General features: G+C 36.8%; 1 protein-coding gene across 9 annotated transcripts; it reads left to right on the top strand.

Annotated features, from left to right (window-relative positions):
* Position 1: 1 nt before the first annotated feature.
* On the top strand, positions 2–25,041 carry LOC144969035 (uncharacterized). 9 transcript variants are annotated; one of them, XM_078908011.1, is made up of 6 exons: positions 2–203; positions 9,358–9,419; positions 11,668–11,737; positions 12,934–13,009; positions 15,706–21,266; positions 23,907–25,041. In XM_078908011.1, exons 2-6 carry the CDS (start codon positions 9,417–9,419, stop codon positions 24,041–24,043), a joined length of 5,847 nt encoding a protein of 1,948 aa, XP_078764137.1. In that variant the 5' UTR covers positions 2–203; positions 9,358–9,416; the 3' UTR covers positions 24,044–25,041. The 9 variants fall into 9 exon arrangements, with proteins under 9 accessions (XP_078764137.1, XP_078764141.1, XP_078764133.1 ...); XM_078908015.1 differs by lacking the exon at positions 2–203 and adding an exon at positions 7,897–8,126; XM_078908007.1 differs by lacking the exon at positions 2–203 and adding an exon at positions 8,111–8,255.

Below are 25,041 nucleotides of genomic sequence, written 5' to 3'. Positions count from 1 at the left end.
AGTCGTTATGTGAGTACTTATGCGAAGCTTTTGTAAGCAATTTGAAACTCTTTTATCTTTATTAGTCAGAGATAAAAAAGTCACAACCCAGAGAAAACACTAGTGGTGAATCTCCTGTTAGAATATTGGTGATGAAGATGATAATGGGAAACACATTCTTTGTGCCATCTTAGAAGATACATATTATTATTATCCCATTTGAAGTAAGTGGTTGTATGTACTTTTTACGACAATGGTGTGATAAGTGTTAATTAATAATCGTTACCTTGGCATAGATACGATGTATGTCTTTGTTACAGTGACATAGTTGCATGAAAATAAGAAACTTATGATATTTTTTTCCAGCCAAGTGAGCTTTTATGTAGGTTAAGATAATATACATTACTCCAATTATAATCTTTGCTTAAAATTCATTCTCATTGGATCTTTAAAATCACATAGGAACAAAATGCAATAAACGATTTGGGAGGCCTTCCGAAAGCTCTTATATCCCCAGTGTTCTTCTATTTTTTATAATGTTCTAGTAGAGGGTTTGGGAGGGGGGGGGACTTAAAAAAAGTCTCCCCCTTCCCAAACCCCCTACTAGAACATTATATATATTTAAAAAAAGAATACTGCGGATGTAGGAGCTTTCGGAAGGCCTCCCAACGATTTTCAAGTCAAGGTTCTTTGACTATGGTTTATGAACCCTTCATGTTAGGCTTGTTGGGATTCACTTCGAAAACATATTTCTTCGATGACTACTTAACTCTTGTAAAACAAATTCCCTTACACTTAATTTGTTGTACGTGAGAATACAATCTTAATAATAAATATAAACATATGAGTAGCCCAATGTGGCAAGGTGAGCCGATAATAAAGTTGATTGTAATTCAGTTTTATGTTTAAACGTTTCAGTGGTAACAGAGAAAAAAAAAGAAATTCTAATGTATGGCAATACCCGTTTTTTTGTTTTGGCCAACAAACTTTTTATTTCAAAAATCGATTGATTAAAATGATACCATAAATATGCTAAACGTTTCAAAACTAAGACTTCTTATGACCCTTAATAATTTGTCGAAAAGTTTCAAATCTGTGACTTCTTTGACAAGTTGAGGATCATATTGATTGAACGATATTGGAAGTAAACGTTTTCGGGCCAAATTTTAAAAAAAGTTGTATTGTTGGAGAACGGCTATATTAAGAAGTCCACCCGCAACATAATTTATTCAGAACTTTTTCGACTCGGAATGATATATTATAGTGGCCGACACTCACCAACTCAAAATGTTAATCAAAATAACTATTTTGACACTTATATTTTCTAGTTTTAAACCATTTAAATAACAAAATATAACGGTCCTTACATCACATTTTTAATGGTTAGAGCAAACTTCATTCTATAGAGGAATAAATTCAATTACGAAAACAGATAGAATGGACGTTTCGGAAACCCAAAACATCCATCTATCTGTTTTCGTAATTAAATTGAAGCTTACATTCAATTTCACACTGTTATTTATTTCTTCGAGCTTCGAGCAGCAACATTTACATTCTATAGAGGAATGGCGTCTATGAACCTAAGATTCCAACTTGTCTGCTGTTTCTTGCTCTAGCCAAATGTAAAAATTTCGATCAATCCCAAAGTCGCGAGTAGAATTCGGTGGACTTTTTAAAAATGTTACGCCTACCTCAACCATGATGCAACCGACATTAAAACAAATTTGTACAAACTGATAGAGACAAGATGTTTGTCTTTTAGGTAGCCCCGGTTTAAAATCTATACAAATAATCTTTTTTGTATTTTATTTTTTTGCTACTGTTAAATTTTAAAACAGCATTTTATCCTCTTTAATGTCATATTTATTGTTAAAGTATTACAGAAATAAAGCTAAAATTCTATCTTTCAAATAATACAAAATTTAGCTTTGTACATTAATTGATGGCCGAAGTATCAACGGTTGAATGGTCACATTTAGATAAAGTTATGATCGCGTCGCGTGAAGAACAAATGTGCTGTTTTTTTTCTCATCCACGAAAATGACACCTTTTGTGGTCTACTGAATATTTCATTCAGTACAAATGGCTTGTTCGGAGTACTTTTGTACTGGTATTTATACAATGTTCATCACTGTCTACATTCACACCTGAGTCGAGTGGGGTGACAAATCTAACGTGCCTTGTTCAAAGGGCACAACGCTGTGAATGAGGTATGCAATCATTGTCAACCATCCGGCCACTGACCACGTTCAACATTGCTTGTCCTAATTACAAAACGAGACACTGCACAAGGATGAGCCAACGGTACCACCTAACCTACTTATATTATTGTAAGTTATAGTTTTGTTTGTTTGTTGATGACTATATTTTAGTATTTTGTACCCTGCCTTCAGCTCTGGTTTCTACAATTCTTTTAATGTAACGAGAAGGTGTGTGTGTGTGTGTGTGTGTGTGTGTGTGTGTGTGTGTGTGTTGGTGGGAGGGGGGGGGGGGTTGGAGGGGGCGGGACAAGTAATTAATTTACTATAAACCTGTAATCCATATATTATTTGTGTGGCTCGTGGCTTAACGGTGCGGTGTCTCCTCTCGTCACAAATTCAAGCAATACTAAGCGTTGTCAGTGGCCAGATGGGTGACATGGATTGTGAAAAATCTGGACTTGATAATATCGTGTTCTTGGGAAAGGCATTTTACAAACATTAGACTCAGAGATGAAAAAGTAACTGTCTTGTAGGCAGTGATGGATATTGTTTGAGTGTTAGAACAAATAGGACGCCTACCAGGCGACTGGTACGGTAAATGGAAATGATATTAAATATAGCTCCATGTTATGTCTTGCTAGGGAAATACATGAAACTTTGTAAAACGCACTGTTCATGGCAAATCCATGGATATACGCAATAAAATATGTTTTCATATTATATATATTTGGTTAATTTGGAAGTGTAATTCAAACATCGGTACAAGTGAGTGAGAGAGAGAGAGAGAGAGAGAGAGAGAGAGAGAGAGAGAGAGAGAGAGAGGGGGGGGAGATATAAAAGCAGAATGTCTCGGGTTTTTTAATGTTATTTATTACCATGAAACACTCTTTCTATGGGGCCCAATAGCTCAAATGGTAGAACACTGGGATTCAAGAGTAAGCGACCGGTATCAGCATCATTCACAGGTTCAGCCACACATGACCATGCAGTTGGATCTATTAACTGACTAAATGTTCTAGAGAAACTAGCGTCCTATATGAAAGGTAGCACGGAGATAAACTCTGACTGCAAAGGCTTTAGAACTCGAGATGACTTTTTCATACTGTGTTTCAAATCCTTACAACAGCCAGATGGATTTTATAAAAAGGTGATTGTTTATATTTTCATGGGAAAATAGCCACAACAAAAAATCAGTTTGATAGCTGCTACACCTTGAAACTTGCCAAAGTACATCTTGGAGCAATTTAGAAAAAGTGAAAGTAAGACTTCCTCGGCAACTTTTTGTTGTTGAAGAGTTCCTCCCAACTTGATTATTGAATTTCTATATTCCAAAAAATACTGACATATGGGAATTAATATGGAAGAATGAATGACAAGTGGATCGGTTCAGAGGAGTAGAATTTTGTATTCTCAAACAATTGATTTTCTTGAGTGGGGGGGGGGGGGGGGGGGAGGATGTAATTGGCTAGAAACACTGCTCTCTCTCTCTCTCTCTCTTTCTCTCTTTCTCTCTCTTTATCTCTCTCTCTCTTTATCTCTCTCTGTCTCTTTCTCTCTCTCTCTCTCTGTCTCTACTACCACTACAACAACAACAACAACAACAACAACAACAACAACAACAACAACAACAACAACTACTACTACTACTACTACTACTACTACTACTACTACTACTACTACTACTGCTATTACTACTGCAATTACTACTACTACTACTACTACTACGACGACTACTACTACTACTACTACTACTACTACTACTACTACTACTACTACTACTACTAGTAGAAGTAGTAGTAGTAGTAGTAGTAGTAGTAGTAGTAGTAGTAGTAGTAGTAGTAGTAGTAGTAGTTGCTGTTGTTGTACTATTAGTAGTAGTATGAGGAGAAGGAGGAGGAAGAAGAAGACGAGTAGGAAAAGGTTGAGGAGAAAGACGAGTAGGAGAAGGTTGAGGAGAAAGACGAGTAGGAGGGGAGTTGAAAGAATACGAAAAATCGTTTGTATGTCAGGTCGTCTAACTAAATTGCGTTGTCTCTTTAATATTATAACTCCTCGCTTGCGCTCTGGGCAGCGCAATGCTGAGTCCTTGGCAACGGCTCATTATTCACTCATGTCGTCGCCCATAGTAGGTGTGTTTGTTGAAAAGATATTATAATAGCTCAATATATGCATTGTGTTTCGTCCTAATTTAAATGTTACGGTTAGCTTTTGAAAACCGTACTTGTGTGCTTTGGACACAGTAAGCGGCTAATTTATCCTATAAAACTCACCATTTTTTTAAACATGCAAGAATAGTTAGTATGTGTAAATAAATTCAATTTTGACTAGATATCAGTCAAGCTGACCCGATTGGGTCATGGTGGTGAGTGGATTCTCACAGCCTAAGGTTGACGTAAAGAAAGAGGAAGACAATACTTGAACAAATTAGGAGTGTTTTGTGTAGCCTTCTCATCTCATCTCTGTTTTCATCTAGAGGGCTTCTTCCGCTTTTTAATATTATAGTTATCACTCTGCTACCGTATAATGATAATACGCCCTTTCTCATATTTGGTCATATTTCTACCCCTTCAGATATCGATCAATTAAGATGTTTGTGTAGTCTTCTCATTTCATTTCTGTTTTTTTTTCTAGAGGGCTTTTTCCGCTTGTTAACTCACTCAACCCTAACACCGACTATATACGTAGTATACCCCGGTTACTTTTGCCCCATGCCTATTTATTAACTTTGTCTTAGACAAATTATAGGCGCAATATCAAAGCTAATGTTCTTAATTTTTACATGTTAATGATGGTAGTTGAATAAAACTATCTATGCACTTGCTCATTAAAAATTTTTTTTTCCAATTTTGAAAAGTAACAAAAATCACTAGGATTGAGTGAGTTAATAAAATTATCACTCTGCGTAGTGAGAATACGCCCTTTCTCATTTTTGGTCACATTTTTACACCTTCAGATATAGATGAATTAAGATAATCCCGAACCCCCCGCCCCTCCCCCCTTACTTGTCAAAAATTTTTCAACTAGAGACGTTTATGATGTCTCTGGTTTATGAATGATTGACAAATTGGTACAAGTCTCAGTTTTAAGACGATTAGACGAGTTGGAGGATCATCTTCATTCATCGATCTTTTAAGTTAATATAAAGTCGAGCCACAATTTGAAAAAAAAGTTTTTGTCAGTATACTTATATTTATCATACATATTGCGCCAATAAAAAAAATCCGTTGACTTTAAATGTGAAGGAGCTGTTTTCGGTCTTTCTAAAATAAACATTAATTGGGCGGGTTTTAATCATTCTATATCGTCATTATAGGTTAAAAAGACATTTTTGGTGAAAAATATACATTATTTGTGTCGATATCCGTTTTGCGACCTGATTTGGGGGTCTGGCTTCAAAACATATAACAATCTTGTGGCAAACTTTCCACAAAACGAATAAAGGAATAACCTCCATGTTGAGAGATTTTACAGCTTTAGTTTATAGGATTTTTATTAGAACATAACAAAGTTGCGAATCAAAATGTTATGACAAAATTGATGTTAAAAAATTATAATTTGGATTGTAATTCAAAATACACATACCTTATCCAAAACAAAATCTCTATATGGTGATATAATACATTATCTCTGTGATAACTGTGGAAATTTTCAGAGAATTTCATTGAATAGATTCTGAGAAATGTTTGACGCAGTATCCAAAACCCCTAGAAAAATGATATATTGAGAAAATAGCAAAATAGCTTTCCGTTTTTCACGCTTTTGTTACTACCTGCACACCTTTCGACTGTAATTTTTGTGCCTTTATAGTCTATTTTGAGAAGGTGGACTTCAATAATAATATTAATTCTAAGATAATCAAATATCATTTTTCCAGCAAAATCTCAAAATTAATTCTTTGAAGGCTTTTCCTAATAAATAGATCCAAACCGTCCGTTAATAGCATCCAAACCTTTCGACAGATTGCAAAATGATTTGGCATTCTTATGGAAATTTGAGACAAGTTTGAGACATACTTTTTTTCAAACGTGAGTGACCTCCCTCTTTTCGCTGACTATAATGTCATTGGTGGTCACGACACGTGATAGATATGACCCGGATGGAAAAACAATCTCTCTACATTGAAGGAATTATAAAACCCAATGGCAGTTCTAAATAGTCAATCATTCCTCTTTTAATTGCGTATATGGTTGTTCAGTTATTGAAGAGGGAATCGAACTGACGTGAAAGAAACGATGTTGTTCCATTGCTGGAGACTGACAAGCAAAGAGACCGGTATCAGCCCCGGATTCAAGTGACAATGATTTTCGTCCGCTGTCCCATCAGCAAAGATCGGGGAGCAAGTGCGTTACCACATTAAGTCTTCGGAGACTTCTGCAACAGACTTGTAGCAACCAATGCTACTGTCTGTTTAACGCTACAGAAACTGGGATGAGCTTCGAATAAATTGTGATATATCGTCGTATTATGTTGGAATGAAACTATTGTCTTCAATGAAACATTTATATTCTGTAATGCCAAAACATGGAACAGTCTGGAATTTCATACTAAAAATGCTAAAGATGTTAATGAATTTTAAGATACCCTTGAGAGGAACTCTTTGCTTTAAAATACATATATGACCAAGCATTCATAATATGTCAATGTTTATTTATTTAAAAAATAATTCTGCTATGCTTTTATTTGTTTCTCCCGTTTTAATATTTTATCTCAAATTAAATAGCATGCGATGTGTAATATAATATTGTTTTTTATGTATTAAGAGCATTTAAGGAATTTTTGGTCCATCTTAAAGCCCAATTACTGATATGATATATAAATTTGGACAGGTTTCTTATGATTTACTATAAAAATCAATTTTTAGTATCTAAACAATCCTGACATTATAACGTTCTGAGGCGGTGGGTCACAATTGATTTCATGGCTCCGGAGAATCTGCTAATCCATTTCGATGGCCGGCGGATCAAACCTCTGAAGTCTTGATTTTCACGAACGGCGGAGATAAACTCTGAAGACGCAACAGGCGCAAAGCTCGTATGTAGACTCCAGAGTTTTGATCCGCCGATCATGAAAATCAAGACTTCAGAGGTTTGATCTGCCGACCATCGATTTCTTGTTACTATATATTATTTCCTCTTCATATTAAAATCGCGGGTATATCTTATATACATGTTAGTATTTGTGTTTGCATGCATTATGTAATATCTACATGTTTTAGAAATTGGGTAGGTTTTCAAAAAATATTTTCAAAGTGATGTGGCGCTATATTATGTTGTTGAATGACATATTGAAATAGGGAAACCTTTCTTCTAAAAACGTTTGCGCTTAATTCAGGACGCATCATCGTCAATTGGATCTTAATATTATACAATGTTTGTGCAATGACAGAATTTATGAAGGACAACAGACAAAGCCGAAAGGACCCTGGTGACCCGATGACGTCTTCGCCAAACAAGCAGCTTCGAATTGCGTCGTGGAACGTTCGCACCATCTATGAAGCAGGAAAAAGCTCTCAAGTTGTGACTGAGACGAGAAGATACAGGCTGCATATACTTGGAGTAAGCGAAACCCACTGGATACAATCCGGACAGAAACACCTCAAGTCTGGGGAGAAGATTTGCAGTGATCAAAGGGAAGACCACAAGAATTAAAGAAGCTGATGTACAGAGAAGTGATAAGACATGGAACGAGATAAAAAAAGTTAGCTCAGGATAGAGAAGGATGGAAACTGTTTGTCTGTGGCCTATACCCTGACCCAGGGTGAAAAAGGCAATGATGGTGATGATGATGATATTAATAAAAGCACTGATGCAATTTGTCGGTTGATTATTCCCCCTCTTTCAAGGGAAAATAATTCTGAGTAACAATATATTCTAAACAGATAGTAGTTTTTCTCTATCATATTTACCACAGTGTCATCACCGTTAATTATCGCATTTTAAGTGGATTGTAAGTACCCCGTACAGAGCGATGTGTGTGGTGATGTTTATGTCATTGAGGAGTAAAGAAGAATAAACAAATAACAATGCAAACTTGCATGTCATTAAACAAGGAATTAAAATACGCATTTCAGATAACGTGAGATGGTTGTTGGTAACGTTATGTAGTGTGTACTGTTGTTTTGTTTGTCAAATGGGATTTTAAAATCTGAGTTCCATGTATTTTGTGTCGTAATTGATTTGATTATAAACTATTATTCGCACAATTTTGAAATAATTAATCATCTTAATAAAGGACATGGATATTGATGGTTTGTTTCATGGTTATAAATTAGCGGTTTTGTTATTCGATTTTGGAGTTGATGTTTGTGATTTTTGCTAGACTCAGTTCTCTTTTCTCGTCAGTTTGACATTTTAATGGATTTGTTACCAGATGGTCCAAAGAAGCATTGAAGGCCAAGCTCAATAAATCTTGAAGAATTGTTTGTCCGTTTTTCTGTATTCTAGAAAAACACATATTCTATTTATTTCAGCCAGAAATCTTTTTTAAACCTAATATTCGATAAATTTTAAAAAGTTTTAAACGTGATCAAAGAGCTTTACGAGGAGTCCTAGACCAACAGCAACCCTACAATGTAGGACGAGATTGTAAGGTGTTATTACAATGTCTTTTTTAACAGAAACAATTTTTTTACAGGTCGGCTAACCTACTAATTTTTTACCTAAGTATGTTGAGAGAATGTGAGTAAAGAGGTCTCAACTTTGATACGCCCACACCGAGCTTGAACCAATGAACTACAGCCATGTGCCATAATATTATGACAAAATCACAATTTCGTAATTAGTGTTAAACAAAACTGAGACTCCAACGTCTAAAGTTTATGAATTTTGTGACAAGTTGAAGATCACTTGAATACATTGATATCCACCTGAAATAAAACTTTAAAGGCCAAAATGAAAAAAAAGACTGGTACGTTTGTGTTTGCTAGGTCTGTAGGTCTTTGGTTTGGTTCTGACCATTGATAAAGCACTTCGAGCGCACTGTGGATATTTTGGAAAAAGTAGAAAACTCAAGTTTTATATGCCTTTTTGCAAACAGGAAAATTAGACCTTCTCTGCTTGTATGAATACAAATAGTTATTTTAGATGTTCTTGGTCTTTATGGGTTTCAGTTGAAAATAATGTTCATTGATATATTGGTTTGTGATAAATGCTAAATTAATACTTTTTGGGTGTTTCAGGTTAAAAAAAATACCCTTAGATAGAGGCAATCTGGCACTTTAAAACGTTTTGTCTCATCATGGTAAGTTTTTGAGTAACAATGTTGTCATTCTTTTACGTGTTTTGGTTTTTAATTACCTTCATTTTAAGATTATGTGCATTATCAACATTGAATAAAACTTATGATAAGTCTAAACTCTTAATTATGGGCATATGCTTCATTTAAACTGAATTTCTAGCTGAAGGTGAGAGAACATTACGGCAAAATATATTGGTCGTGAGAAGTCCCGAAACTTATACTCTTTTAGTGAGTTAAATTATTTTTAAAGACACATTCAATGGATAAATAAATGCACAAATGAACAAATAAATATGTTAAAGACCGCCTCTGATACTCAATGGTTTATTTTCCGGGCTAAATTATGAAATTTTCTTTGAATAGACTCTCCCTAATGAGGCAACTGAAGACAGTATCTCAAACCATTTAAGTCTCAAATTTCTCAATTCCTAAAATTCAAATTTCTGAGTCTTATCCACTCAGATATAATACCGATTTGAGATGGGGGGGGGGGGTCACATATAGAATTTGAGAGAAATAAGACGATCAATTTTTATTTCTTAATTAGATATTATCACGCTAATAATGATAATCAAAATCAAAATGAGATTTATAAGATTCCTCTAACCTTAGCTTTCCTTTCCAATTAACGTACTCAATATGCATGAAATCATTCTTCACATTGATTAAACATCCCCATGCCCAGTTTTTGTGTGCTGAAAAAAATGAACAATTTTCCAAAAGTCTGGGGTCGGACAAGAAAATTAAAAAATGATCAAATGATAAAGATAACATTTACACTGCGCCATTCCGTCTGTCAACAGCTCTAGCCGCCACTTCTTTACAATGTCACGGACGGAGGAAAGTACTATCGATACAAACTGCATATATATGCGTGGCCTTCGTAAAGTTATAGCCTGGCACTGACCAAAAAATGACGTCAAAATGCCAGTCTTTTGTCTTTTGCCACAAAAGTAAACAAATTGTGAGTTGTATTCAATAGTTCAACCAATGAAATAACTTGTTTCCATGAGCTCTACTAATTACAACTCACTAGGCGGTGCAAAAACCAAATAATGACGTCAAACTGCCAGTCCTTTTGGATTTCAGTGTCAGGCCGTAGCCATCGTTATGTTATAGCCTGATACTAAAATCCAAAAGGACTGGCAGTTTGACATCATTATTTGGTTTTTGCACCACTTAGTGAGTTGTAATTAGTAGAGCTCATACAAGCTATTTCATTGGTTGAACTATTGAATACAACTCACGATTTGTTTTCTTTTGTAGCAAAAGACTGGCATTTTGACGTCATTTTTTGGTCAGTATCAGACCATAACTTTACGAAGGCCACGGTCAGGCTATACCATAACAATGGCTACGACATATGGCACTCTGACAAAGCTAATTAATTTGATCCCTCAAATAAAATCTGCCGGTCAGAGATGTGCCCTTAATAAAATAAAAGTACTAGCTATTTTTGATGGATTCTTACTAGTTTTATCACCCAAAAACCCCAGCTTTTAAATGGATGGTCAAAAAATAAACTTGAGCACTTTAAAACATTGATCATTTTTATAGCGCAATATCATTAAATGCGCTCAGTCCGCTTTAGAAGGGATCCCTAGCCAATAACACTATTTATCTTACAGGACGAGACATGACGCCTGTCAGTCGATATTACAATATTTTTTCTCGACAGAGACACCAATGTTAACGACTAGGTACTCATAATATTACATCTGAGTACAGTAAAAGAATGTGAGTAAATCATTTCGAAGGACTCAACCATGCACCGCTCAGAGCTTCACTTAAACCCGGAACCTCCTGGACGGAACGCGAGTGTCATACTACTAGAACACATAGCCGTATAGATAGTATGCGCTTGGCTAAGAAGCTCACAACATTGCCATCGGGAAGTATAACGGACTAACACATCTTAAACGTTTATAGTCTGGTTAATAACAGTTGAGTGAGAATTACTCTTTGTTCTATCTATAAGCACCGATATGGAAAAACTGTAAAATAAGGATTGTTTATCAAAAATCCTACTGCTTACGTTCTAACTCCTACCACTAAAACGATTTTGATTTAGTCACATCTGGTTCAAAGATATGAAAAAAGGTTTTAGTGATACTACTTGTTGTCTGCCTCTTTCATCATTCAAATTTGATGCTTGGCAGTTTGACAATGTTAATCTCATTACGCGTTTGTATAATGTATGGGGAGCTTTAGAATAATGTATATTATAACATTTTGTATCATCTCTTTTCAGGGATGGAAACTTTGTTTGAGTGTTATTATCCTGATGGTGTTTTTTGGACCATCAACCTTGGAAGCAACAGGTAAGAGGTAAACATGGTGACATCAGGGTGCAATAATAAGTCTTTTTGTTGATTAGAAGAAAAACAAATTGAGCTTTTATATCGCGTAATATCCACTAAACATGCTCAAAGTGCTTTACAAGAGGTAGCTAGCCAACAGCAACAATTAACATGTTTAGACAAGACATGACGCCTGTTGGGCGATATTACAATTTTTCCGACAAAGACAAAGCTGTTAACGGACAGGTACTCATTATGCACCTGTGTTCGGTGAGAAAATGTGAGTAGAGAGCCTTTTCCAAGGACTCAGCTATGCGCATCTAGGAGCGGGACTCAAACCCATAAGACCACATCGCCGCACCAAGAGCCTAAAACTGATTTCGAATGTCAGTTGTTGAAATTGGTTCAGACAATTTATAATCTTTTTTTTTCATATATCGCAAATAGTTCTATTAAGATCGGGTTTAAAGTATCAACGTTGTCCAAGCATTTATGAACTTCGAGGAACTATTTCTACTTTTCTTTTTGTGCTGCTTTCAGTTTTTGCTTTTTTTCATACAACCAAGAAATACGAAAACGAAATCTTCCCATAGCTCTTCATAAAATCTTTGTATTTGAGTATTTTGTGATAAATGTTACGAAACAAAACCTTTAGGCACAAGCTCATCATTGATGTAATTTTATTCATTCTCTCTCTCTCTCTCTCTCTCTCTTTCTCTCTCTCTCTCTCTCTCTCTCTCTCTCTCTCTCTCTGTATATATATATATATATATATATATATATATATATATATATATATATTATATATTTCCACATTGACAGACAAAGGGAGTCCAATGCCATAAACCGTCATCAATTCTGCATTCAATTTATATAACATCAGTCCGGAATTCAAAACTGAAAATTAACGGTTAACGATAGATGATAATGATGACGATGATGATGATGATGATGATGATGATGGTGATGATAATGAATGTGGTTCTGACAATGCTGCTTCATGTTTGGGGTTATTGATCGCGCATTTAAAAATGTTGCATCAAAACAAAACAGCAACGCTGTTTTTGAAAACATCCTTCTTTAAAAATCATATCATTTCAAACTGAAAAAAAAATATGAGCAAGCGTCAATAACATAGTTGACTTTTATTGATGTCATAGTATAATTATAAATCAGTAAATTTCTGATAGATTAAATCTAAATTTGTATAATTTCAGAGTGCATGGAATGCGAGGTAAACGGAAAAACGTACAGAGGTCATTCAAGATTTTCCTATAGGCAAGGCTGCAACAAGTGAGCCACTTTACCATCATCATGCTTGGTTTTGACTATCATACTTGTATATTTGTGCTCGTCAAGTAAAAGTATATGTCATTATAATATATCGTGAATCTAGTGAGTGTGTGTGTGTGTGTGTGTGTGTGTGTTTGTGTGTGTGAGGAGAGCGAGAGAAGAGAGAGACAAAAGAGAGAGATAGATAGATGATAGATAGATAGATAGATAGATAGATAGATAGATAGAGAGAGAGAGAGAGAGAGAGAGAGAGAGAGAGAGAGAGAGTTGCTAAAAGTTGAATTTGTGCTAAAAAGATGTGACTTGCACTAAGATCACGTGGTCATAGCGCACCCCAAATTTTGTAAACGAAGATATTTTGGATTGTATCGTGTTTGCCGTAAAATTAGCATTGAAATGAGCAAAACATTTCTTTCTTTGTAAAGAAAATGATACCAATTTATACTTTTATTTGGTAGACAAGAAACATTCAAATATTCAAGTCATGTAAACAAATGGTTGTTGTTGACTTTCGCAAGATCTATTAAAATGTTGTGAGTTATATTAAAACTGACAAGGTCTTAATTGGATTCAATAGTCTGATGTCACGTCGCCCAGCAACGGCGGCCATCGTGGTTCTAAACAAAAAAAAAATCGGTACTTTTTATTCTTTATGCTGGCTAGAACTTTTCATATGTCATGTGATCAGAAGGTGTAAAAGTCAAAACATGATCAGATTTATACTGTTTTTCTTTTCCTCTGGATACGCTTTTATGCTCGTCGGAGAAATATTTCATAAGGGCGTCCGCCATTGTTCCGATAGTTACTAAGTTACCATGCGTCATTACGAGGGAAGTGACGTTAAGACTATTGAAGCGTATTCCTGGCAGTTGAAATAGTCTGCCTTCCTTATCCGTATAATCGTTTGTTATATTATTATGTTGACTCAAATGTTGTTTCAATGCATGCCTAAACGTCATTTTCTTAAACAATTGTGACGAATCCTGATTAACTAGATGGCCATTTGATTGGCCCAATAGGCATGCAGTCTGATAAACTAGATGGCCATCTGATTGGCCCCACAGGCATGCACTCTGATAAACTAGATGGCCATCTGATTGGCCCGATAGGCATGCACTCTGATAAACTAGATGGCCATCTGATTGGCCCGATAGGCATGCACTCTGATAAACTAGATGGCCATCTGATTGGCCCGATAGGCATGCACTCTGATAAACTAGATGGCCATCTGATTGGCCCGATAGGCATGCACTCTGATAAACTAGATGGCCATCTGATTGGCCCGATAGGCATGCACTCTGATAAACTAGATGGCCATCTGATTGGCCCGATAGGCATGCACTCTGATAAACTAGATGGCCATCTGATTGGCCCGATAGGCATGCACTCTGATAAACTAGATGGCCATCTGATTGGCCCGATAGGCATGTACTCTGATAAACTAGATGGCCATCTGATTGGCCCGATAGGCATGCACTCGATGTTTATTAAAGCATTTTAATCAACCAATAGATTTTAGACCAATCAAGACATGGAATTTGTGACACACCTTCCTATGTGGTCGGTTGGTTGTTTAGAAACAATAACGTGAATGAAATTGAGATCTCTATGATCATTAAAATTTGTGATTGTTTTTATAGATAGTATGATGTTGACGTCACTCGGGTCTTTGTTATTGCTTTATGCCATCCGTGTTTATGATAATTCTCACTAAACTGTATTAACAAGACTATACACGTTCAAAGTTACAAATAGTTTTGTGTGTTGGTCCGTTATACCTCAGGATGGCTTCTTAGCCAAGCGCATACTATCTATATCGCCAGACGGGTGACTAGTTATCATACGATTTTCTAGATCATATTAAAAACGTTTAAGTTTACACATGATTTTTTGTGTGCTGGTTCTATTGATCAGGCGGTAGAACAATGGGTATTTTACTTAGATACCAACTATCGATAGTAAAACATGTGTCATTCGCTATTATTACCAATCACTGCCATTGTTTACATTATGACGACTGTCCGAGAGGCGTGGTTATCTAGGTGTCCAGTGTCACTTCTTCGAAGAGCTGTCTATCAGAAGAGATGAATTCTCCGTATCTGTGTATACATATATTGTTTTGTTCTATGCTGAGTATACTTAGATTTACACCATGCTGGCTTGAATTGATGGTCGCATTTAAATATAAAAATAATCTTTATCACTTAATTTAAATTAATAAAATTCGGAATCATAAGTATGTACGTATGGTCATTCATGTTTTCGTAAAAGCAGGTCATCAATCACATGATTTGTTGCTGTCCAACGATTGGATATTTCTTAACAAATGTAAACACGCTGCTTTGTTTACAAATGTTAAAAACATACCCATGTGTCAAGCTGAATCAAGTGACCAATCGTGATGTTAGATATTCAAGATATGCTTGAACACTTTTCACTAAGTGGGTCATTTTGAGCACATTTCGCAATGTGACCAATGGCCTTGAGCACATGGAAAGTTAATTTAGATCATGCCCATTGGAAAGTGACTCATACTCATAACAAAATCTTTTTAAAAAACCATTTGTCCTTTTGCGTGACATCGTAAAATGTAACCGTGGCATTCCCGAAAGAACATTATTTTTTCCTTATGATTCCATGTCACCTAGTAGCAAACATATTGTAATATTTTATTTTATTTTTCCTTCATTGCTCAGGTACCGATGTACTTGCCGCTGTGATGGATCCTACAATTGCCCACCAAAATACACCATACCACTTTGTTCTGGGAATAAAAAGACATACCAAACTTCATCGTCCTCAGCGTCGTCCTCTTTTAATACATCATCTTCCAAGATAATGTCTTCTGCTTCGGGTGCCTCATCATCATCATCGGTTGGAAATACTGGAGTTTCTCACAATTATTCGTCATCTTCAAGACACAGAGACCAATCTCATCGTGCTACCGGCTGCAGAAATTGTTTAGTTAACGGGACAATACATAAAGGCAACACCTACTTTACACACACGGATAGATGTATTAAATTCAATAGTTGTCTTTGCCAATGTGATGGGTCATGGAGTTGTCCTCCAGAACGTACTGTTTTCATCTGTGATAAACACGGAGAAAACACTAACGGAAAAGGGACAGGGAAGGAAATTGAGAGTAAGGCAAATCTGTCCAGTGGATCTTCTCATAATACCACTAATTTGCAGGAAGGTTCAAGGGTTGATAGAGAACCAGTGATAGTTGAGAGCAGAATACCCGATAGGTGTCTAAGCTGCTTTGCTGGTGGCATCGAGAGAAGAGGTAACTCTTATTTTGATTTAGATGAGACGTGTGTCAGGTATCGGTATTGTCTCTGTCGATGCAATGGCTCTTGGAATTGTCCAGAGAGATATGCCGTGAACACGTGTAGAGAACAAAGCAGTGGGAAAAATAAAACTGCAATTACTACAAGTCAGAAAAGTAAGGGGATAAGATTTTCCTTAGAATCATCAACTCCGAAAGTCAACGGGCAAACTCAGCTTGCTGCCAGATGCAGAAATTGTGTAGTACAAGGCCAGACATACCGAGGTAACTCTTACTTTACCCACACGGACGGGTGTATCAAATACAATAGTTGCATTTGTCAGTGCGATGGATCTTGGAGCTGTCCTGCAGAGAGGTCTGTCTCGATCTGCGATGGTCGCAGAGAAAGCATCCCAAGCAGCGGTAAGAACGGAAGTACAATCACCACAGATCGTAAACGTAAGGGAAACGTTTCTTGTCACCCTTGTAAAGTAAAAAACAGAACATTTCCTGGTGATGCAGCCTTTGAAGTGCGACATGGTTGTATACAATACAGCAATTGTTATTGTAGATGCAATGGATCATGGGTATGCCCGGACTCAGGAGCTAGGAACCTTTGTCAGACAAACGTAATTCCAAATTGTCCCGGCTGTGAGGTCAATCTTAAACGATATCCAGGAAATGCACACTTTTCAATCCAATATGGCTGTGTCAATTATACAAGATGTCTTTGCAATTGCAACGGAACTTGGTCGTGTCCTAAATCAGGCCAGATAAGCACGTGTGGTAATACAGGCCAACAAGTCACGAGAACAGAAACTTCCGGTGGACACAATTCTTCAGCCCAGGAGAATTTCCAAAGAAGCAGTGGTACTTCAGAATCGCGACTTGCCAAGTGTCGGAAATGTTTTGTCTACGGCAAACGATTTAATGGAGGCTCAAGGTTTGAGGTCACCAATGGATGTATGAAATATAGAAATTGTATTTGCAGATGTGATGGGTCTTGGGTTTGTAGACCTCAATTTGCTACTGATATTTGCAGGCGTAATAGTTCCGCCGTTTCAACTTCTGGACAAACTAAAGAAAGAGCTCAATGCTTGACATGTAATGCAAAGGGGATGATTGTTACCGGGAATACGTATTTCAATATGACCGATAAATGTACTCAATTTACAAACTGCCTTTGTCGTTGTGATGGATCATGGGACTGTCCTGCTCATTATTCGAAGGACATTTGTAGATCAACAAGGCGCTTAAACGAAAGAGGCCCATTTGGTTGCATTAACTGCAATGCCCGAGGAAAAATAGTTAAAAGTGGAGCAAAATTTACTTTGATTGAAGGTTGTTTACGTTATGATGATTGTCATTGCAATTGTGATGGATCTTGGAAATGCTCCAGTGATAAATATCAAAACCTTTGCCTCAATAATACTGAGACGTCAGATGGTTGTTTGACCTGTAAGACGAGTGATGGAACTTTTCACCCTGCAAATGCTCCTTTCTCGTTCCAAAAGGACTGTGTAGAATACAACTGTGACTGTCATTGCAATGGGAGTTGGAATTGTCCTGCAAACAGGAGTCGTTGGGCTTGTACGGATCAATGTCGAGGATGTGATGTAGAAGGAAAGAAAGTAGCCAGCAATACTACTTTCACCCACAAAACTGGATGTCTAGAATATACATGCGATTGCCACTGCAATGGAAGTTGGTCTTGTCCGGGACGATCTTTCAGAAATACCTGCCCCACGGGAGTCAATGTGAATTGTAACAAGTGTACCGTGTCACCACATGAACAGTACGAAGGAGAGACGGATTTCGTGTTGAGAAGGGACTGTCTTCATTACAAATGTCGATGTAACTGTGATGGAAGTTACTCATGTCCTGGTAAAGATGCAAGAAATGTGTGTCGAGGTGAAAGACTAGGAGGTTGTCGCAGTTGCGTTGTGTCCGAAAAAGAGATCTATAGAGGTAACACCGATTTCAATTTCCGAAAAGGCTGCATTAGTTATCAATGCCGATGTAATTGTGACGGCAGTTGGAGTTGCCCGGCAAAAGACGCCAGAGATGTTTGTGTGGGAGAGGTGCCTGGAGGATGTCGAGTGTGTCGAGTCAGCGACACAGAGATTTACAGAGCCAATACACAGTTTGACCTCCGGAAAGGTTGCATTCATTACAAATGTCAATGTAATTGTGACGGTGGATGGAAATGTCCAGGAAAGGATGCCAGGGACGTGTGCAAGGGGGAAGTACCTGGTGGCTGTCGGTCATGTATGATATCAGAAAACGAATTCTATCCGGGAAATTCCAACTTTGAAATGGTTAAAAACTGTATCCACTACAAATGTAGATGCAAGTGTAACGGAGGTTACAATTGCCCAGGAAAAACAGCCAAACGAGTCTGTAGAAACGAGCTGTCACCTTTGATTTCCAAATGCAGAGAATGTCAAGTTTCAGAGAAAGAGAAATTTCAAGGAAACACGACCTTTTATCTAGAACGTAATTGCAACAGATATGAATGCAAATGTAAATGCGATGGCAGCTGGAATTGCCCTGCAGAGAACACCAAGAAAATTTGCTCAGAGAGACTTCAATCTGAAACTTCGTCAAGAGCAAGGCAATGCCGTTCGTGCAAAGTTAGAAATCAGCACATTCCAAGTGAGTCGAGATTTAAACTTCAAAGACGTTGCTATCAATATGACTGTGAATGTCGATGCAACGGCCAATTTTCATGCGACTCCAACAGAGTGAATACTTGTCGTCAAAGACAAGATAGACTTGGACGACCTTCTGTTAGGTCTAAATCTCATGCTTCATTAAGAAAAGACGTGCTTACCAATCCGGTGGTCACAAATTCACACGAGATAGAGGGAGGTGAAACCCACATGGAAACTAATATTGATTCAAGTAGAAATTTAAACAAGGACAACGCCAATCATAACAACAACAACAACAAGAACGGCAGCAGCAGCGACAACTACAACAACAACAAAAACAAGGTAAATATCTCTCGAACAAGATACGAGTTCACTTCAAAAGTTGAGTCAAACCAACGAAAACTTTCTACAAATGCTGGCAGAAAGGTGGACAATAAAACCAGAAATAGAAGTCATCCGCTAAACTATTTCACAAATAATTGTAGAACATGCTCTGTGTTAGGTCAGGTCAAACAACCAAATGAACTTTTCGACTTAGAAGTGGGGTGCATTAAGTACAAAAATTGTTTATGCTTGTGTAGCGGTAAGCACGAATGTGCGCAAGAAATCAACGTTTGCGACAAAAGCAACACCACCGTGACAAACCACAGGGAAGTTCCTGGCCACTCTGGCTCGAGTTCTTCAAGGAGAGTAACCCTCGAAAGAGACCTTTCTTCAAGGAAATCTACACCTGGAATGAGTAATAGGCGTGCTGTGGAAGAAAAGGATAAAACTGTAAAAATAGATAGGATTAATAAACCAACTAGAGTTGCTGCAAGGAAAAGATTTATCAATCGTGGTGAAATCACTTCATCCTCGCATCTTTCTTCGTCTTCATCGATCCCAAACAATCAGGACATTCCAGGAAGGAAGTATGACGTAAGGTATCGACCAAATACAGCCCCCAACAACAGATTATCGTCATCATCATCATCATCATCATCATCATTATTATCACCATCTTCTCATTCTTCGGCAAGGATACACGAGACTTCAGCATCATCTTCCTCATCATCATCACCAGGTTCGCAAAAAAGGGGTTCAAATGCTATTTCAAGATTCGGGGGTTGCACAGAATGCTTGGCCGATAACGTAACGTATTCACCTGGTGCGGAGTTTGATATGCGGCGTGGGTGCGTTATATACAAGTGTGCATGCTTATGCAGTGGATCTTACAGATGTGCCGTGATGTCAGATAATGCTTGCACTAAAGAGGATCGTGAAAACAGTTGTAGTAACTGTGTATATCAAGGTATGGTTTTCCCAGGGGGTTTCGATTTCAAAGTCAGAGAAAATTGCAATGAAAAGACATGCCAGTGTCGTTGTAATGGCACATACACCTGTCCATCAACTTCCATTCTCAAAAGCTGTCTATTAGGAATTCAGCATAACCCTGCGATTTCATCCTCATCGGGGTCAAGTTTTCGGTCCAGCAGCGGAGGTTTCCCACAAGGCTCTGGCTACATAGAACGAACTGTAAAGGTCCATGGGCCGTGCACAACCAACTGCCAAAATTCCAGGGTTATTTCTTCGGGAAATGAATTTCCAGTAGTAGCTGAAAATACTCCAGGACACAACAGAGCATGCAGAAGTTGTATGTTGGAAGATAGAACTCATGCCGGGAACAGCAGCTTTGCCATACAGAAAGGGTGTGTCTACTTTGATTGTTTCTGTGATTGTGGAGGATCATGGACATGTACAGGAAGAATGTCTAGAGAATGCGTTCCTCAAAATGTCCCGGATAATTTTCCCGGCAATCAACAACCTTCTAAATGTCGCAACTGTCTTGTTCAGGAGACTGAGTTTCCAGCACGAAGTAGATTCTTACTAAGGCAAGGCTGTTTTGAATACAAATGTAGCTGCAATTGTGATGGAAGCTGGGTTTGTCCTGAACAAAAACCCGTGAACAAATGTCCATCAAAACCTCAAAGAGTAAATCAAGAGAGATTTGAACCCTTTGCCATTGCAGATGATGAAACATCAGTCAGCGTAAGCATGAGTCAAATGAATGAGGGGCAGCTTTCAAGCCATACTGAGTCTACTGTCGATTCACAACAACAACATGGAAACTCTGAGAGAAGAGGCGGGCCTGTCATTACCGGTAGCATTCCTGGATGTCGTAGATGCTTTATGCATGGGCAACACGTGGAGCCGTTGGCGATGTTCATCAAACAGGAAGGCTGTTTTGAAACGCTTTGTCACTGCCTGTGTGATGGGGAAGCGTCGTGCCCTGACAGCGCCTCAGTCAACGTGTGTGAGCTACCCGATCAAATGCCGATGGGAGAACGACCTGGTGAGGAAAAAAATTTCTTTCTTTCTTTCTTTCTTTCTTTCTTTCTTTCATTCTTTCAATCATTCATTCATTCATTCATTCATTCTTCTTCTTCTTCTTCTTCTTCTTCTTTCTTCTTCTTCTTCTTCTTCTTCTTCTTCTTCTTCTTCTTCTTCCTCCTCCTCCTCCTCCTCCTCCTCCTCCTCCTCCTCCTCCTCCTCATCCTCCTCCCTTTTCTCCTCCTTTTTTGGGAAAGAGTTGAGACAACTTCAAACATTAGATGGAGGAATATTTAATACCCCGACTACTTTATCGTATGCTAATTGACTTGGAATGGTATCCCTTTTGGACAATTTAATCATTTGTTCATTGTTGTAATTATAGCCCTAGCATACTATATAATACCATTTCGAGACTATTGTTCACATTATTTCATCTAGCTAAACAAACAAACCAAAAAAAAAAACAACAAAAAACAAAAAAAATTCACAAAAAGAACAACAAACAAATAACAAACAAACAAACAAACAAACGACAAAACACAGTTGCTTCAAAACCGACCATTTTAGTCTTTTCCCACTTGCTAAACGTATAGTAGCTTGCTACCTTTTAGATATGACACAGGTCAATTGCAGATATTTCGCCAAATCTAACATGTTACAATCATATCCAGCAAGCTAACTACGCCCATCGCTACTTGATTCAACTGAGATGTAGATTTAAAAAATACAAAAATAAACAAAGCAACAGCAATGCACTCGACTAAACCTTCTGGTTGTGTGTGAGTAAAATGTATTATCATATGAGCTGTCGAGTTCCCGAAACTTTCTAAACTTGCATCAAAATTTAATGGTATCAAAGCCAAGCTAATAATAATAATAATAATAATAATAATAATAATAATAATAATAATAATAATAATAATAATAATAATAATAATAATAATGATAATAATAATTATAATAATGATAATAATAATAATAATAATAATAATAATAATAATAATAAATAATAATAATAATAATAATAATAATATAATAATAAGTCATTGGTGTGTGTGTGTGTGTGTGTGTGTCGTTATATTTATTATTTCTTTATCTTGGAAAATTGAATAACAATCTAAAATATGATTTCAAATAGAATAATACTTTAATTTATCGGTATAAGAGAGAAGAAAGTTTCTCCGATTTAATAAGAATCGTCTTGATCTGATTCATTCCGACAAAATACCGTATAGATAGTTCGAAGATGACGTCACTCAGGTCTTTGTTATTGTTTTTTGCCATCCGCGTTTATGAGTAATGCTCACTGAACTGTATTAACCTGACTATAAACGTTCATGGATACACACAGTTTTGTGAGTTGGTCCGTTATACTTCCGGATGGCAATATTATGAGCTTCTTAGCCAAGCGCACACATCTATTGAAGCAGTATGCCAGATATTATAATATAAACACTTGATTGTTTTAGATGTCTACGCCATTATTGCTGGATACTTTTATATTTATTTTAAACAATACGATTCATCGAAGTTCAGTCATTTTTTGCATTCATCCGATTTATGCCACTCTATTTGGTATTGATTCGAAGAAAGTGACAACTCTTTCACAAATTAACAGTTTTAAACGAATCAACCTATAGATAGTATGCACTTGGCTAAGAAGTTCACAACATTGCCATCCGGAAGTAAAACTGGCCAACACACAATAATGTGTGTAACTTTGAAGGTTTATAGTCTGGTTAATACAGTTGAGTGAGAAGTACTCATAAACGCGGATGGCAAAAACAAATAACAAAGACATGAGTGACGTCATCTTTGAACTATCTATTGATTTTGGCAAGGGGTGAATTGTCCAATTGTTTTCGATACTCCAAGTGACAAATTAGGTAGCAGGTACTGGTGTAAGAAAATATATCTGAAAGTGTCATAAACACTTTTCTGTCCGGTTGTTGAAACTACCTCGTTTTCCGTGCTATTGCTGTTATTTCTCGTTCCATGTTAGAATGTGGGTATGATGATTTTGTGATTATCTAATGTAACTTTATGGTTTTTATAAAGCTTATTGTTTTATATATTTTGCTATTCCAAAGGAAAACTCAATTTATTATGCTGACAAGAAACTATAATCACCCCCCCCCCCCCACCCCATCCCCCCAAAAGCAAAAAAAAAAACAAAACCCTTAAACCCCCCCCCCCCCCCCAAAATAAAACCCCAAATCCAAAACAAAACAAAAAAACAAAGCAAAAAATACCCCCCCCCCCACCCCGCCGAAAAAAAAACCCAACAAAAAACAAAACAAAATGCAAACAAATCAAACAAAGAAAAAAGACACAATAAACAAAATTTTAAAAGATAAAAAAATTAACAAGAAAAAAAACAAATCAAAACAACCAACGAACAACAACAAGAGCTCCCCTCCCCAACATCAAAAAAAACCCAAATAAACCCGACAGAAAACAAAAACAAAAAAAACCCAAACCGACGAACAACAAAAACAAAACGTTGGCAGGATAGAATTTTTTAAAAATTACTCCTACTATAATAGTGGTGTATTCCATAGAAAGTTGACGTTTTTAGCAATTTACTGGACTACAAAGATCTAGATCATTGAAGCACCAACCATTCTAACTATCAATTTTTTTTATTATTTCATCATAGGTTGCAAAGTGGGAAGACGAATGCATTATACTCGTGTGTTTGCCTTGGTCGAGGACTGCTACCAGCGAGTGTGTATTTGTCATGATAATGGCACTTGGACGTGCAAGAGATCAGCACAGGACAAGAAAGTGTGTTAATATATTTTTAATAAGTATTAGTATTAATCTAACTGAAATTGTGTAGGCCGTAAAAGTATGGAACAAAAAAAAAAAATCAAGATGCCTGAAACTTTCTAAACTTGCATCAAAATTTAACTCTGTCAAAACTAATAATAATTATATATCATTAGTAGGCGTCTTGAGTGTGTCGTAATTTAAAAGAGCTTGACCCCTTCTTCAACCAAGAATAAAAAAACAATGTAAAACACACGCTGCCTTCTGATCTCGTGATTCGAGGTTTCAAGTAGCCTATCGCGTTTCCGTTTTATGATGATTTTGGTGTTGTCTGAAGTAGGACGAGAGGTCCCGACAGATCCTATTTGACATGAATTACTTTTCTATTATGTACTGAGTTAAAAAATTTCCTTCTCGTTTTGACCGGACAAATTGCTGAGAACGAAGTATTCGGATTATGGGGATGTGACTGTATATAGATTTATAAAGATGATGATCCGCAACTTGTCAGTTTTAATTCCGAGTTTTCAAAGAAGTCTAAGGGTTGAGACTTTTGACGAATTGGATGTCATCATAAGCTGTCGATTATTCAGGTCAATGTCTTCTTACTAAAATAGAAAAACATGTTTTTGTCTGTGTACGGCAATACGACTGCTATATTCTGTAAAAGCACATTTTTAAAAATAGCAAGAAAACTCGTCCTTCAGTAAATATCGATCGATTAAAAAGAACTTCAAATTGCCAAAAACTCTGAAATCTGGGACATCATTGACGAGTTGTCTGGCAAGATTTTTAAAATGTATTTTTCAGAGCACAGCAGATTTGTAAATAATCAAAATAATATGCTCTACGCATATTTAATGGAAAGGGAAATGAATATTTAGAAATGTTTAAGTTTTATACATAAGGGAATACAAGCGATTGTTAAACGATCGGGTCCCCCCTCTATCAAAACTAATGTTGGAACTTGCTAGAAAAGAACACATGAACTAGACGTCTATGTTTAGAAAAAGAGAATAAAA

Source organism: Berghia stephanieae, chromosome 3, assembly GCF_034508935.2.
Source record: "Berghia stephanieae isolate SIO BIC M18660-M18661 chromosome 3, UCSD_Bste_1.3, whole genome shotgun sequence".
Classification (NCBI taxonomy): domain Eukaryota; kingdom Metazoa; phylum Mollusca; class Gastropoda; order Nudibranchia; family Aeolidiidae; genus Berghia; species Berghia stephanieae.
Note: the sequence above shows the minus strand (reverse complement) of the source record. Positions and strands in the feature narration are given on the sequence as shown.

Bases quoted from the DNA above. Each gene is read 5' to 3' on its own strand.
- LOC144969035 (XM_078908011.1), top strand. The intron at 11,738-12,933 runs GTAAGAGGTAAA...GTATAATTTCAG, and splicing joins ATCAACCTTGGAAGCAACAG to AGTGCATGGAATGCGAGGTA. The intron at 13,010-15,705 runs GTGAGCCACTTT...TTCATTGCTCAG, and splicing joins TATAGGCAAGGCTGCAACAA to GTACCGATGTACTTGCCGCT.